Source organism: Echiichthys vipera (genome assembly GCF_963691815.1).
Source record: "Echiichthys vipera genome assembly, chromosome: 10".
NCBI classification, from domain to species: Eukaryota; Metazoa; Chordata; class Actinopteri; order Perciformes; family Trachinidae; genus Echiichthys; species Echiichthys vipera.
Window position 1 is genome coordinate 19,603,723 of NC_139835.1, and position 16,688 is coordinate 19,620,410.

The 16,688-nt window shown below is 39.7% G+C and overlaps 1 protein-coding gene across 1 annotated transcript in view; it reads left to right on the forward strand.

Annotated features, from left to right (window-relative positions):
- Positions 1–16,611, forward strand: part of uggt2 (UDP-glucose glycoprotein glucosyltransferase 2) — a 50,731-nt gene extending 34,120 nt beyond the window's left edge. The window contains exons 28-42 of the mRNA XM_083921372.1: positions 1,069–1,258; positions 1,387–1,545; positions 2,247–2,332; positions 5,128–5,212; positions 5,378–5,460; positions 5,603–5,683; positions 5,777–5,800; positions 10,690–10,794; positions 10,895–10,979; positions 12,157–12,339; positions 12,505–12,665; positions 13,813–13,927; positions 14,048–14,164; positions 14,751–14,916; positions 15,090–16,611. Of these exons, the coding sequence (XP_083777498.1) occupies positions 1,069–1,258; positions 1,387–1,545; positions 2,247–2,332; positions 5,128–5,212; positions 5,378–5,460; positions 5,603–5,683; positions 5,777–5,800; positions 10,690–10,794; positions 10,895–10,979; positions 12,157–12,339; positions 12,505–12,665; positions 13,813–13,927; positions 14,048–14,164; positions 14,751–14,916; positions 15,090–15,115 (1,666 nt within the window). The 3' untranslated portion in view covers positions 15,116–16,611. The remainder of the gene's footprint in view (positions 1–1,068; positions 1,259–1,386; positions 1,546–2,246; positions 2,333–5,127; positions 5,213–5,377; positions 5,461–5,602; positions 5,684–5,776; positions 5,801–10,689; positions 10,795–10,894; positions 10,980–12,156; positions 12,340–12,504; positions 12,666–13,812; positions 13,928–14,047; positions 14,165–14,750; positions 14,917–15,089) is intronic.
- The last annotated feature ends 77 nt before the right edge of the window (positions 16,612–16,688 follow it).

A 16,688-nucleotide genomic window follows, 5' to 3' on the forward strand; every position in this document is an offset into this window, starting at 1 on the left:
CCGTCTAGTTAAGAACAGCACATTTGTAACCATAAAGTTGCAACTTCCTTGCTTGATATCTCTTGTGGAGCTATACGCTTAGTAATCCTATAGCCCACCCATGTAGCTACTGCTGTCAGTGGTCACTCTTTACTCCTGTGCTGCGTCAGTGGGTTAATTTCATTCACTGGTATATTTCTCATAGTTGTAAGACCACAGCAGAGACCGCAGGGGGCTGCTCATCATTCGTTCACTTTACTTCTTGTGGTGAATTGGTCATCTCTCAAATTGGAACCTGTCCAATGAAGGCTGTCAGGCTGTGTGTTTCCTCTGATGTACTGGGTTTCTCCTTCCTAACTACAATCTTTCACTCACCACCTTCATGTGCAGCGCTAGCAGCTTCCATCTCCCCATGAGTTCAGCAGCCTTTGAAACGTCTGTAACTGCTCTCTTCTGGTCCACAATAACATGGCTGCTGTGGCAGGAATGAACTTTTGAGAAATCTCCCTGTGAATAATAAATGTGATGGTCTGCCTTTGAAAATAATAATGAATTCAGAATTTAAAAAAAAGAATTAGCATTGGTAATGTTTATCATCTGCCACGTTATCTACGCTGATTATGACTCCTCGGTGTCAGAGGGCACACTGAAGGAACGCAATTAGCATAAAGATTAGCCCACAGCTAGCCTCTGTGACAACTCTTGAGAAATAACAATGAAAGGGAACACTTCTGGTGCACCGACTACCGCACACATATTCTGTTATTGGCCGAGCAGGAAAACTGTCAGTAAAATTATTAGATTCTTCTCTTTGAAGAGATCGTATTTAGCCAGCTGTCACATCAGAACCCATCTCTTTGCCTTCCTAGAAAGGAGACTATTGCACGACATGTCATCATTTTGGTGCTTGCTCAAGAGGAAAGCGTGTTCGTTGGTCCTATGGCAAAAAGTCCTGCAGGATATCCACCGTTTAATGTAATATATAACACTAGTTGGATAAACTATCGTTATATGTTATAAACATTGAACTATTATGTTCATTTTCAGGACAAGCTCTTAGATTTTGATCATCTCTGTTTGTCTTCACAGTTTTTACCGCTTTGTCTTGGAGTCTGAGGTGAATTTCTTGGCCAATGACACAGTGTCTCCAGGACCAGTTGCCCGCTTCATGGAGCTCTCAGAATCTCCTCTTCTTACCCTTAATATGATCACACCAGAGAGCTGGATAGTACAGGCAGTCCGCAGCCCCCATGACTTGGATAACATTCACCTGCAGGAGGTATACTACTCCTTAGTCATTGCTACCAGCAATTTTGTCATTCTCATCTCTTAAATAGGGCCATGGTGCAATGTATTAATCATTTCCCTGTTGTTTTTGGTCTTCTGTAATTTATGGGTTTGCTTCAGGTGAGCGGGGTTGTGACTGCAGAGTATGAGCTGGAGCACCTCTTGCTGGAGGGCCACTGCTTTGACCTGTCAACCGGCCAGCCTCCCCGTGGACTGCAGTTTACTCTGGGCATGAGTCGGGCCCCTCTCATGTATGACACTATTGTCATGGCTAACTTGGTCAGTAGCCTTTTCTATTTAATACTAGAGCTACCAAGATTGTTTTCTTGCATTGTTTTAGATATATGGCATTTATAAACAGATGGCTCAAATCAAGCAATCTGCTTAGTTCATAATCTTCGTTCCTTTGTTGCACTATTCCGTATCACTCCGCATTTGAGAAAAAAACTTTACCTTGTCGTCAGACAGCCCTTTCCAACAAGGAACTGAAGCTGTTATCTGCCATTGTCTAGGCGCTCTTCAATGCCACCAGACTCCTTTGACAAAAACAGTAATTTTACCTCGTTGAACACAGGCCTTGATTCTTTAGTTATTTGTATTATTTTGTAACTTGCTGTGAAAGCCAATGCTAGGTGCTAGTGTAGGCTACATTCCATATCAACCGCTTCATTATGTGCAGGCAGCTAGCAGGCCCAGAAGGGAAGCCCTTTTTGGAACATTATTATTTATTAATAAAAATCGATTTAAATCGGAATCTGTCTTTTACTTTTATTTTGCCATACTTGATGCCTGTTTTACACTTTGAGTCAGGTGGGGTCAAACAACGACAATTAGATGTGATAAAATCACAACATACCTGGGCTTAATGTGAGCTATTTAACTACTGTACTGTAGTAGGTTTGGAACGGAAACTGTGAAAACAAGTGTGAATATAATGCTTACAGTAAATATTCTGACTCCTGCTGTTTCAACCACAACAGGGGTATTTCCAGCTGAAAGCCAATCCTGGTGCCTGGATCCTGAGATTACGTAAAGGGAGATCAGAGGACATCTATCAGATTCTCACGTGAGTATTCACTAGTGTCTCCAGACTATTTTAAAAGCTATTGTTGTTTTTCCCATCTCATTCCTTACAGACATTAATATAATTAAAGTGTTAGGTAATGTTGCTAATTAGGCGGCTTCATCAATAGCTCAGCATGAAGGTTGTTTTCAGCTACCTCTACATTTCATCCCGATAGCTATGAAACCCATCACTATGGTAACGTAGAGAGCTGCTGACACTGTAGCAGCTCAAGGTTTTGATGAGTGCAGGGAGTTCTGCTCACTATAGAGGGGGAGAGAGACAAGTAGGAGGAGAGGTGTGCTATTAAACCGAAGACAGAGTGGAGGGATGATTCAGCTGGTCACCTGCCATGCCAACCACCTCAGACAGCAAAATATCAGCAGCAGAATGTGTTTTAGTTAGGACGGCGTAGGTGTCAAAGGCTGCATATACCTGACAGAGTGCGTTGGCGTTGTCTAATTTCCCCGGACGAACAGAAACAGTATGGGGCTTTAGTTGTTTTGATGTATTTTCAAATAAAATACTATTTTCTTTTGCCTTTTATTCTTTTAATTCTACACTTTTACTTTAACTAAAATATCGTGTGGTGTTTCCTTCGTTGATCTAAATCAAATCAAATTTTTATTTTTCAGAGGAACTTGTAGCTCATCTTATCATTTCTGCGTAACATAAAGACGATAATCGCTCACTATCAAGATGGGATAATGGTTCAAATCCAATTGCATTATATTAGATGTCCCTACAATCCCAGATATTAACCTCTCTTGCTATCCTCACATAGGATTTAGGACACATACAGCCCTCCGTTCTTCTGGAATCATATCAGACAACCAAGATTTATTCCCCAATCCTCCAGGTGAAGCTAAGAGGTGATGTCATTTCTCACCTTGGCAGTGTCATTATTCTTGCGGTTAGCGGCACTCTGCTCTGGTTAGGTGGCCGATCAGGGTCTAGTGGGAGTGTCTGTGCTCTCCATTCCCAGAGCCTGCGTTTTCCTCTTCCACCCTGTGCTGCCAGTGCGCCTCGCCCTGACAGCGATGAATGAGATGGCCAGCTCTCCTCTCCTCAGAGCAGGGATACAGATTGATCTCTGGTGCTTTCTAACACAAGCCCTAAAGGCTGAGTTGCATCAGTGACAGCAGAGAAGGCAAAACACAAGCAGCACTTTGGGCCCAATGAGTAGGGAGCATTTATCATAGTGATAAGGTTAGTTTTTTGCCTTTAGTAAGCACTGCGGTTGTAATGGCTCGCCGTGCATCATAGCCTATTTCTCATCGCTTCCTGAGGTTTGCTCTCTGGTATTTCACCATAAGACCCTGCAGATTCTGCCTGCCAAAACACATTTTCCACTGGGCAAATCAGTCCTAAAACAGTTACAGTGAAAGGCCAGTGTTATGCAGTCAATACTGTACAGGCGTTCTCATTAAATCTACCACTATATACATCATTGCTGGAAAGAATTGATGGATAAAATAATGGTAAGGTGATTCTTAATGATGATGGAGGGTAATGAATGTGATCAGAGTGTGACCCTGGCAGCTGTCCCAGTATCCGCTTTTAAGTGCTTGCTCTCACTATCTGACAGTGGTTTATCCATTAGCTGTTGTTTCCTTTGAGAGGAGCCTGTGTTGCTCATTTTTCTTGCACTATTGCCACAGCTAAAACACACGAACCAACCTAACGCACTGACACACACAATTTTTGTTCACTCAAGTACACTATTAAAACGGATGTAAGTCAGACTCATTTGTTGACTGGTTCTGTAAGTGCTTTTATAATGTATATACATCATACACAAGTGGTAATATCGTTATTTGCAGCAATGAACAATGTTTAATGTACATACTGCAGTAAGTGGCCTGAAGGTAGTTAACTGTATCACACTTTTTTCAAATTTCAGCCCTGATTTGCTTTTCATGCTATTTTTTTTGCTGGTTCATTTTCTTCACTTCCACTGCTGTTTTCTCCAAATATATATTTTTATTTACTTTTATCAATAAATGTTACCTGTAAAGTTGAAAAGCATGTTGATGGTAGTTTTCTTGCAAAAGGAGATAACTTTTGTAGTTTCAGTTGAAATTATTTTCCATGTCTGTGGCTTAGCCATATATTTAGATTTAATATAAAGACTATGGGCTAATCGCTACCTGCCTTTGTATCTAGTTGCATATCTAAAAGGCTGAATCATCCAGGAAGTACTAGAATGATGCTGAAAACGGCCATGATCAATTAGAAGAAGTATTCCTTTATTAATCCCGCAAGGGGAAATTAAATTTGTGTAATTATATAATTCAGGTTACACACACAGGCCCGAAATACACACACATGCACAAACAGGACCTATATACATGCAATTAATGGAGAGATGTCAGAGTGAGGGGGCTGCCAAATGGATCGGCGCCTCGAGCAGTTGGAAGTTCGGTGCCTTGCTCAACAGCACCTCGGCAGTGCCCAGGAGATGAACTGGCACCTCTCCAGCCACCAGTCCACACTCCATTCTTGGTCCCCACGGGGACTCGAACCGGCGACCCAGCCGAGTCACCTTTGGGCTACTGTCATTCCTTAAAGATGATCATGATATATTACATGTTTTAGGGTTGTATAAAATTGTGTACTTTTGATGTACTTAAATTGATAGATGTTATTCACCAGTCTTTTGATAAGTTTGAGTGTCCAAATAGGGCGTCACCTGTGTTTTAGGGTTACTAGCTGCAGATCCATGGTCCAGATGTCACATCATGATTTTCAGTCTCTCTGACAGTGATCACCTTCTCACTCTTTATCCACTTTTTCAGGCATGATGGAACCGATTCCCCTGCAGATGCCGGTGATGTCATTGTCACGCTCAACAGTTTCCACAGTAAAATCATCAAAGTCAGAGTGAGTGTGTTTCGTAGACATTCTTAAATATATTAGATTTCTCATAGTACTTTTTCATACAGCCAAATGTTCTTCAGCGGGTCACAAATCAGGGCTGTTGGGATGATTTGACACAATTTACGACATCACTGATCAAATTGTTTTGTGTCTCCTTTCTCATTATAGGTGCAGAAAAAGGCAGAGAAGATGAATGAAGATCTTTTAAGTGAAAATAGTGAAAGCAAAGGAATATGGGACTCCATAGCAAGGTGTGTAATTTATTCTCACATATAGATTAAACTTTTCAAACCCTCCCCCAGTTGATTAACAGACAGTAACAACTTTAAGCTCATTTATTTGGTGGGTTTGCTGATGTGCCTTCTGCTTGTCAATTATACATTGTGGTTTCAGGAGATCTTATTCCTCCCCTCGATCCAGACTGCAGTATTATGCTGTAAGATCTAGTCTTGCGAAAAACATGTGCTTCTGTAGGTATGTGTGTCTGTGTGCGAGCATTTGTGTGTTTCCTCCACCGCTTCCTAACCGTGTGATCATGTCTCCTCACTTAATGCTTGCTGTGTGAAGTGTTTGGAGCACTTTTGAGAAAAGGTAGGCAGCGTTTCCAAAACCCATTATCTAATGCCTCAAACGTCTTCATATTCATTAGCATGCAATGGTTATTGGTTGCTTTTTAAATGCAGAGCTACTCTCTTAAGTTTGTAATGAATGGGAATGACTTAATAAGATTTGATTTTAAAAGAATATAATAATATTGTAACGCTGTGTTTAAATATGTACATTGTTTTCTTTTGCATTTATTTATTCACCCATTAATTTATGTGGTTATTTTTAGGATATCAGAAACACTACAGGTAGTGTTGTGAAGCCTGCATACATGCATGTATCGATGCATAAGTGCAGAAACCTATCTACACAAACACAATGTACTGTACACATGCACATACAGCCATATGTATACTGTATTATAAAACTGTAGTGTGAATTCAAATATTGTCTCTGAGAGAACTTTGCTGTTGGATTTATCATCAGCCACAATACGTTGCTGACGGCAACAGGTAAAGGTTAGAGACTTAGTATGTGTTTCCTTGGCTACAAAAACTGCTTCTTGAAATGTAGATTGTCACCTGTGTGGTGGGGAAGGAGTCTAGAGCAGAAGGCAAAACAATAACCAATAAGCGGCATAAATGCTTGTGTCAACACAGGACACAACTAACGCCAAGGAGTTGGAATCTAATTTAAGCTCACAACTTATAGGAACAGACTGCGTGCAGACTCCGTCTCACCAGCTCTGTATTCCTGGAGAGGTCTTAGGAATATTGTCAATCTACATTTAATGTAAGGGCATTAGAAGGTCTATCACCTTGTGTATCTGGGTGTCTGAGAATATTGTGCATGGCTGGCCATTGCTACAAGCCATTCTGTCCTTAATTGAATTAAGAGCTGTGTTCTCGGCAATAGATCAAGCATGTTGTTGGTAGGCTCTGGGATGGGCTGAGAGGCTCGGAGCAGAATCAGTGTTACTTCATGTTGAAAGGAGCTCATTCAGGTGGTTCGACTGTCTGTTCTGGAGCTTTCTGTAGATGTATTTAAGGCTTGTCCAATTACGAGGACACCCCAAGGCAGACCCAGAACAAACATTACAGATCCCTCCTGGCCTTGGCATCTGCTATTAGGAGCTTTAGGACAGCGTTAGGGAATACAACATTTTGTCTACCCTATATAACCCGTCTCTGCCATAGCTGAGGAAAACTAAGCTGAGAGGGGATAGATGGATGAAAAGATTTATAATAGAATGAAATCTTAAAAGCATTTCCAATGATTTTGAGTAGTGAAAATACTTACAGCATTGACAGGTTAAATAATAGGCTGAATAGGATGGTTTCAAGAGACATAACCGTAACTATCTTTAGGTGCCTTTGATGTACGAATCTAAAATTGACTATAAATGAGCCTGCAAGATAACTTTTTATCCTCAAGAAAATAATAGTTTTTTTCATTGATAGAACGGATTAATATTTCACAGGACTCGTAATGATAATTTCTGGAAAAAAAAACATATTAAAATAACTGCTTAACAAAATAATAGTGCCAGGTTTTCAAAAGTAGGTCTGGATATTTTAGCAACCATTGTGTAGTCCCTGACCACAGCGATCTTGGTTTCAAAGTGAAGAAATGTCTTTCTATCCATTACTTCATTTGTAACCTCACAATGCTTCAAGGGATTCATTGTAAAGGGCGGGACTGAAGGCCATGTATCGATCGAACACATCTGAGGAATTAGTGAGGAGGATCCATGCATTAGTAAGTCTAAGCGACAGAGTTGTTACAAATTCTCTCGTCTTTAAAGAGAGTTTTATCTCTGTAGACTGGAGGAATAAATGAGCCTGAGTGAAAATAGATTTCTTTCCTTCTCTTTCTTTCTTTCTAACATCTCCATCTTTATGTGTTTTTTTTTTCTTTTCGTACTTTCTGTCTTGCTCTTGTCTTCTGGGAGGAAGATGAAGGGAAGTTTTTCCTTACTGCTACACTCAGCCTGTGGAACTTTGAGGGTTTAATGCACTTTATGCTGCTCGTGGAGATCAGAAACGCCAGGGCCACATAGGGTGTGAAAGCATCAGCGGCTGTGTTACCTAAGGGAGTTATTCAGGTTCTAGGTGGAGGCTGCTGTAAACCTTGGAGGGTGTTAGATGAGGCCTTGGCAGCTAATGTTTTCCGAAATGAATCCAAAATAGGCAGGTCTGTTCTCACTGTGTTTACTGTTTGACATTTAAGGAAAGATCGGGATGGTGCTTTCCCTATTGTTATGCAGACCACATACCGCAGCTCAGAAGATGAACTGAATTGTAGAGTAGTAAGTTGTTGTGATGCAGATGCTCCACGGTTCATGGAGCATCGGCTCATGATGTGACTTAATATTATATCACTCTCCTCATTCCTGTCAAAAGTGACCAGCAACTCATCAGTTGCTTTCATCGTAGTGATGCTTACCCATTTATGTAACTTTTTTTTCACTTTAGACTGGATGCTGTCCCCAGACTTCACCAAATAAAAGTTGTCTGTAGCCACAAAACATATTTGATATCACAGCTTATAAAGTTTTTTTATATGTAGTTATATGATATATATACAAAAACTATGATTGTTGCACTGATTAAATTATAGAACAACGATAAAGAAAACATTTTATTCCTATTATTACCCGTTCTAACATATTTTGTTGTTTGCTAATTTCTCACTTCATATCAACTACAGTATATAGGTAAGCCATCAACATTGGCAGTACAAGAAAAGGAATCCGTCCATGCAGAATTAAACACACTATTTCCTCTGATAATTTTCTTTTTTTGGATTTATCTATGGTTAGCATATCGACAGCACGGGTTAGAAACTCAAGATTAGCCACCTGCAGGGAAAGGTGCTGGGCTGTAGTGACGCATATTTTAGTTGAGGAAATATTAAAAAGATATATTATTTTTGTGATACAGTATAACCTTGATCTCCTAGGTAACAGGTGTTCCCTTGAAAATGTGTCCGCTGTGCAAAAAAAACACATTATTTATTTCCATGTAATTTTTGGGCAAAAATACAGGGGCTGAGGGCTGCATATGGCCCAAGAGCACACCGCTCATTCACTCGTTTGGTCATTTTTTTTGTTTGTTTTTGCTTTGTTAGGGATTTTGCTGTTTTTTTAGTTTATTTTAAGACCCAGAAACAGCAAGCAAATAGTCCCTCTAAATAATGGGAAACTGAGGTGCAAATTTGAGTTATGCTTTACAGTAAATATACTTTACATTGACGGTCTTTTGTCTGTTCATTGGCACACATCTTGTTTATGTCCTTGGACGATCTCCACACAGATGATTTTGCTCAATTTACAGAGAAGTAAGAGTTTTGTCCGGTTAGTGTTGTCCACTGCTCAGGATTTACCCAGAGCTTTGTGGATCCTTCCAGAGGTCCAGATTATCTCGAGTGAGTCAGCCAAATGGGCTCTCACCTGACCCTTTAAAGCTGCTTATCTGGGGGCCCCACTGTAGTGCTGCATAATGGCTAGCTTAGTCATGGCAGGCAGTCGGTTTCCCCAGACCCTACAGATGTGTTGTGACTCAACTAGAGAGAGCAGTGCTTTGGTTTGAGAAGGGAGACAAATGCACTCAATGTTTTCAGAAGTACAGAAAAAAATGACCCTGAAATGGTATAAAAATAAAAAGCCTATGCAGCATCCTTGGCTATCATTCACTTTGCATTGTATGGCTGTAACTTGCTTCCCAGTCAGTCTCTTGAATGTGTGTCAGAGTTGGTTTTAGAGGACATGTGGAGACAAACAGTATGTTCCCTCCTCTCCCTTCACTTCTCTCTCTCTCCCACTCACCGGTGTCTTCCTGGAGCCTCGGGCCTAGGCTGTTGTTGTGATTGAGTGTGGGAGAGACGCGCTTTACCTCATCAGCAGTCTGTTACAGACAAGGACACACAGTTTGACTGCAGACACATCTACCCTCCAGCACAAGTCCAGAATTCGGTCCATAAATGTGCCTTGCATCATGAGCCACAGTAGCAGTTGGAGTGTGAAGAGTGTCTTTTGGATTTCACTTTTATCTATGCTGGTATCTCAAAGTGAGAAAAGTTTTTTTTTTTTTAATTAAATAGAGTTGGTAACCTAGATTTTGAAATGTTGATTCAATTGATACTAACACTTACTTACAGAAATGTAATTGATAGTTAACGGACTGATTTGGACCGGTTGTGCTTTGAACCCCCGCAAAGGTGCAGGGGCTTTTTTTTATTCTTTGTTGTTGGTTTGGTATTTATTGAGTGCAATCTAATTGAATATATCCAAATATTCACTAGACATTTTTATTTATTTATTGCATTGCAATACATTACTACTTATCATGTCATTTAGAACTGGATGTGGAAAGTGTGGAATATCACAATCATAAATAAAATCCCAATAAATGTGTCTAAAACCTTGTGACCCCTGTATATACTCTTCCCTAATAGAAAGTGTGTGGCACAATTACACACTGTCAATACTGCATTTGACTGCAGTTTGCTCTCTGCAGCTTGATTCACAAAATGTTTCAAAAATGCTCGTATTCATATTAAGGTCTCATATATATGTGGGGAGCTAAGAATAAGGAGCCGTTTAAATGTTACAGCTGCCTTAACTGTGTCTGTTCTTACACGTTAATTATTTAAGTTCTCCAGAGGAGCTCCAGCAGGAGAACTGAACTGCTGTTAAAACCATGTTAAATTATAGCTTCCCTTTATCATTATTTCATTTAAATAAAACACTTCTGTTTGCTGCACAGTATTGCATGGTTTGTTTGAAAATGTTTTCCACTGGCTGTTGAAAATGTTATTACTCCTGGTTCTACATAAGCATGGTGGTTACTGGTGTAGTTCTAATTTACTGTCACTATACGAAAAAACAACAATCACTTGTATTACAGACTCATGTTTAATGGTTTAATCCACAGCATCACAGGTGGTGGCTCCAAGAAGGATGGTGGAGAGATGAAGAAAGAGGATGTTCTAAACATATTTTCTGTGGCCTCAGGCCATCTGTATGAGCGCTTCCTTAGGTGAGTCACTTTCAGCTCACAAACACACTCACACACTTACTTTTCAGGCAACGTTTTAGCCCTGAGCCCCCATACTGATCCTTCAGTCTTTCTGTTTTAGAATAATGATGCTGTCTGTCCTTCGGCATACCAAAACACCTGTCAAGTTTTGGTTCCTCAAGAATTATCTCTCTCCGTCTTTCAAGGTATTTCCCTCACTTCATGACCCCATACAATTGATTGCAATGCTTCAGAACTTTATTTATACAAAGCAAAGGAAATGTTCTTCTCTTTGTAATTGTCTGTGTTCAATATCAGATCTTCTATAGCCGTGAATAATTTATGTTAAATTGCAAAAACAGTTTGAAATACTAATGATGACATCTTTAGTGAATACAGGTTTATTTAAATACTATGTCCAGATGTCTTGCATGTAAGGATGGTGCCTGACAAGGTGTCCATTATCAGGAATTAATGGATGACAGGGAGGCCAGAACTATTAATTCCTAATTATTGACACCTAATTGTTGCATTATCCTAATCATACCATGGTCATTTACCAAAGAAAAAATGAAGACCATTCCTTTATAAATTTCATGCATTAAAAATTAAAAGTTTTTCCACAAGCCATAACTCAGTTAATAATAGGAATAAACCTTAGATACAACTTGGCAACGGTAGAGTTTCTAGTCTGCTCATCAGCTCATAAAACCCCAGCTATGACCCAGAAAGTGAATGTTATGCTAGCAAGATTCAGAGTGAATAAAACTGTGTATGGTTGATAAACCGTAAATAGAATTTGACAGTAAGCTCAACAAGACAAGCTAACTATCAAGCCATGTCATTGTCCCTAAATCAATATCAAGATTTTCACAAACAAACAGAAGTAGCATGTTAAATAGCGAATGGGATGTGAGATGATCACGTATGTGATACAAAGTACGTTCAATTCGCACCCTTGTCCTGGTATAAATTCTTGTTAAATTGGATCACCTCCCAAGTACGGGAGATTTTAAAGCTAGGATCAAGGACTATTTGGCTATTGAATGCAACCGTTTTTTTGATTTTTTTTTTTTTTTGCTGTTTTCAAGTGTGTACTTTATGTGGATCTGCTGTACTGCTCTCTTGGCCAGGATCCTCTTTCTTCTTCATTCTGAATCTTAATGGGTTTATTCCTGGTTAACTACATTATTATACCTGTTAATATACTCCCAGTGCATACTCTCTCTCTCTCTCCCCCTCCTCTCGCTCTATCTCTCTTGGCTATGAGGCTTTCCACCTTATTGCCACAATTTAGCATATTTCTTAAATGTGTGATTATCCCATAAACTTTGCTCCTGTATCGGATTGAATTAATCTCTGGTTTGTTTTTGCTGTGTCCAGGAGACCATCTCTCACATGGCAGAGACATATGGCTTTCAATATGAGCTGGTACAGTACAAGTGGCCCCGTTGGCTCCACCAGCAGACTGAGAAGCAGCGAATTATCTGGGGATACAAGATTCTCTTCCTGGATGTTCTGTTCCCCTTGGCTGTGGACAAGATCATCTTTGTGGACGCCGATCAGGTAAGGATCAAATTGAAGTGACATAGGAAAGAGCTATGTGTGCGTCTGAAAGTGAGAGACTCCTTGTCTATGTATCAGTCCCAGCGGCGGTGTGAAGATTGGATGACAACCCTGCTGAGGTCTCGTCAGTGCTCTCCGTACTTACCGATGTTCTCTCTCTCTCAGATAGTTCGGGCTGATCTGAAAGAGTTGAGGGATTTCAACCTGGAGGGCGCTCCTTACGGCTACACACCGTTTTGTGATAGCCGGAGAGAGATGGAAGGCTATCGCTTCTGGAAAACCGGCTACTGGGCCTCACATCTAGGACACAGGAAATACCACATCAGGTAGACTTCCTTAAAAAAACTGTGAAATGGAATATAGCAGCACAAACTTTTTAAATAGTTGGCAAGTTCTTCTAATATTTTCCTGATGTTCAACCATATACTCTGGAATAACACTCTATATTTCACTCTATTGTAATATTTAGGGGAAATGAAGGCAACCACTTCTGCCAAGATAGGTGGTAGAATATTAAATATTACCTTCCAACATTGTGCCTCTATACCCACCATCCTCCCTTATTTAGTTTAGCCTTCCATGACTTGTTTCTATACTTCTATGCAAAGCAGAATGAAAGGAGTTACGAATGTATATAGAGGTCTAAAATAGACCATACAGCAAAATACAGCATTATATATCTCACAGTCATGAAAACCCATCTCTATCTTCCCAAGTAAGACAGAAAAGGAAGTAGGATTATATTTGTGTATTCTTGTATTTAGAGACTAGAAATACAGTTGTTGTTGTTTTTGTTCTTCTTCTTTCTTCAATCAAACAGTCCGAGAGGAAACTAAACCTTTGATATATCTTTAAAATCTCACCCTGCTCAGGTAATACAAATGAACCGATTCACCTGTTGACCGTAGAAGTAGAAATAAAAAAATATATATACTACACCATTTTGAATGTTCTAAAAAAAAGATGAAATTGTGGCTATATTACGATATAGTACATTACCATGTAAATTCAGTTTCCATGGTGAATGGACTCCAATTATAGTTTGCAGTTCTTATGGCTATATTTTAGTGTCAGACTTCTGTATACAGCTATGGAGCATATTTAATCAAGCACAAGCTCAGAAATCAGAAGTTCAAGCATGTGCAGGACTTTACACTTCTTGCTCATGAGGATGGAAAAAGTCTGAAAAACACAGAGGTTGAATAATCTGCATCAGTGATGCCAGGGAAAACACAAGGTAGTGTATATCCTTTGGCTTTACTTTAATCTGAACAGGTCATAAGTAAGCTACATAGTCAACACGGTTGGCTTTATTAAAATGCCGCGTTAGGTGCAATTGTCTGAATGTGCCTGGGGTGCTGATCTTTATTGAGTCATTATTTTTATTAAGTCATTCTTATGGGCTTTCTCTTTCAGGAAAAAGTTTTCTTACACCAGCTTCCTGTCTTCTCTCTTCTCTTTTATTCCAACCAGCGCTCTGTATGTAGTCGATTTAAAGAAGTTTCGGAAGATTGCAGCTGGGGACAGATTACGAGGCCAATACCAAGCCCTGAGCCAGGACCCCAACAGTCTGTCCAACCTGGACCAGGTGTGTAATTCAGAAATTACATCATTGCATTTTACGATGCTAGGTACCTACTACACTTTGCTGATTGTTCTATGTACCTTTTATATATATATTTATATTTTTTTACATTTGTATTTTTAGGACCTTCCTAACAACATGATCCACCAGGTGGCCATCAAGTCTCTTCCACAGGAGTGGCTTTGGTGTGAGACATGGTGTGATGACACCTCCAAAGTCACAGCTAAGACTATAGACCTGGTGAGTCCCAGAGCAATTAGACATGCACTCATTTGTAATGTCGGGAAAGCTTACTGGCATACATGGGAATTAACACATAATTCATAATCAAATCTAATTGTGCCTATTATTTAGATAGTGAAATCCCTATTGTCTTTATTTCCAACCGTCTGTTGTGTTGAAACATGCTGATGATTGAAAAAGTACATACAACTTTTTTTACACCATGTTTGCAGTTTTTTCAGTTATAATAGTAACAGAACTGTAGCTGCTGCAGCACTGAAAGACAGCCCCATATCCCTGGCCACTAATGTCCATGATGCACTTGGCATTTAGGAGACAACTGAAGAGCAATCCTGTAGTCTCCTAAACTAATTTAGAGAATTACTGGACGGACTCCAGCAGACTGGAATAGGAAGCATTGTCTCATTGTGGTATAGGACACCACTTGGTAATTCAGACACAAGACATGGGCTAATGTCCTTTTAACAGAATTGGAAATCAAATTAGGTCCAAATGCTTGCCGCAAACGGTGCTGGGAATGACGATATGACTTGTTGGGAGAAAGTGGCACTAGTGGCATGAATTATGTGTTTTTCTGCTGCAGTGCAATAACCCAAAGACCAAGGAGCCCAAACTAACGGCAGCAGCGAGGATTGTGCCTGAGTGGGTTGAATATGACAACGAGATAAAACAGCTGCTGAGACGGGTCCAGGAACAGGAAGACACGTCAACGCAAAAGCAGACTCCCTCTCCCTCACAACATAAAAAAGGTTGGAAAAAGGAAATCAACAGTTATTGCCCATTTTATAAGAATGAAATGTCAAATTATCTATTCTACTCTTGATTGATCAACCTTTTTTTCTTGGAAAAAAATATATTTCTCTGTCACCGCTGTGCTGATTTTTCTTATTTCTTTCCAACCTCCACCCCGTCCCCTACACAGTGGACAATCGGCGTGATGAACTCTAATTCTGTGAGGAGGCTGCACCTTTTTCCACCTGTGAAGCTTGAAGACAGACAATTCCATCTTAACAGCCATGGAGCGTTGCACCCACAGTCCAGAGAAGAATGGGATATTTTCAGAGATGCCATATCTGCTTCAGCAGTCAATGCGTCTTACCGAATTAACACATGGCTTAAGTGTTAACTGCCAACTGTGAACTTGTGTGGTGTGCCATCAGCACTTCAATCAGGTCTTGCTCAGTATGTTGTTACCGGAGAATGAAGTGAACACGGAATAAATAGTTGGGATATATTGCACTGATAATGTATGCAAAGAATCAAGTTAAATTACTATTGTTATGGAAAAAGCTAATGCTTTTAGGTATTCTAAATTTCACATGGACTGAAAAGCCCAAACCAAAGTTGTGACTGATAAAGCTCATCTGTTTTTAAATGTAATTTAATTTACCTGCTGCAATGTTGTTACATAATAAGAATTATGACTGTACGGTTATTGTTGGGGGTCATCTTTATTTTTGCTTAAAGGAGGGTAGTCAGATTTTTTTTTTTTTTCAAGTCTATTTTAGTCCAGCCTTCCCTTGCAAGATAAACAACATAACAAAGGAATAGTTAGATAAAAAAGAATGGCTTTCATGGTCATAAAGGTGCGTTTTACATGTAGAGAATCATCAGTGTCTGTGTCAGCGTTTTGTTTTCCTCATCACCATCTCCCTGCTATACTATTAAAACATAACTCCCTGTTATTTAATTTTTTTCAAACAGTCCCTCCAACATGCAGGCATCATGTGTTTGCTTGACATATCTGATCTCATACAGGCTACAATGTATTTATTTTTAGGCTATTTGTTGTAATTCAGTGTGGGATGAAAAAAAGTCCTTCAGCAGCTGAAAAATGCTTTTAGTAGCTTTTACCGTACTCAAAATTGGAGAGCGGCTGTATTTTCAACCCCCTGTTTGCCACAATGTTTTTCTATCTTGGCGGGAGGGTTTTGCATTTTATTTTTTCAATGTCAAGGGGTTTGTTCAGCGAAAATATAAATAAGGCTGCGGAGTGTCTCATCTTTTGAAAAAAAAAAAAAAAAGAAAATTACCCCTCTCCCCACTGCAGTCAATTTCCTACTGTCCCTTACAACTGCTGTCATCACACAATTTTCTATTTGCCAATCCCGCCCCTGAGCTGCGATTGTCCAATTGTATCCCCGCAACCGTAGTAACTACTACAAGTAGTGCTTAGTGAATAGTCATCTGTCTGTCCCTCCAAAGTCATGTGACGCCACGTTAGATGACTTCAGCTCAGCAGACCAGTCTTTATTATTGCCAAGTTGTGGATCAAAGAATCTTCATTTGCACACTAAAGATCATGGTTTTATGGGGATTTGAAATGATTTCTGTATGTTTACATCTTAGGTTTATTCAGTTTCAGTGCATTTCATATTTAAAAACTCTACAATGAACCAGTGTTTTTGTCTCAGGTATAAGATGGGTGTTGCTGCTCAACCGAAGCCAACTGTAGTTTTTTCTGTCTTAAGTCAATAAAAAAAAATGGGTGCAGGAATTCTGCTCTCGGGACACCCATCTC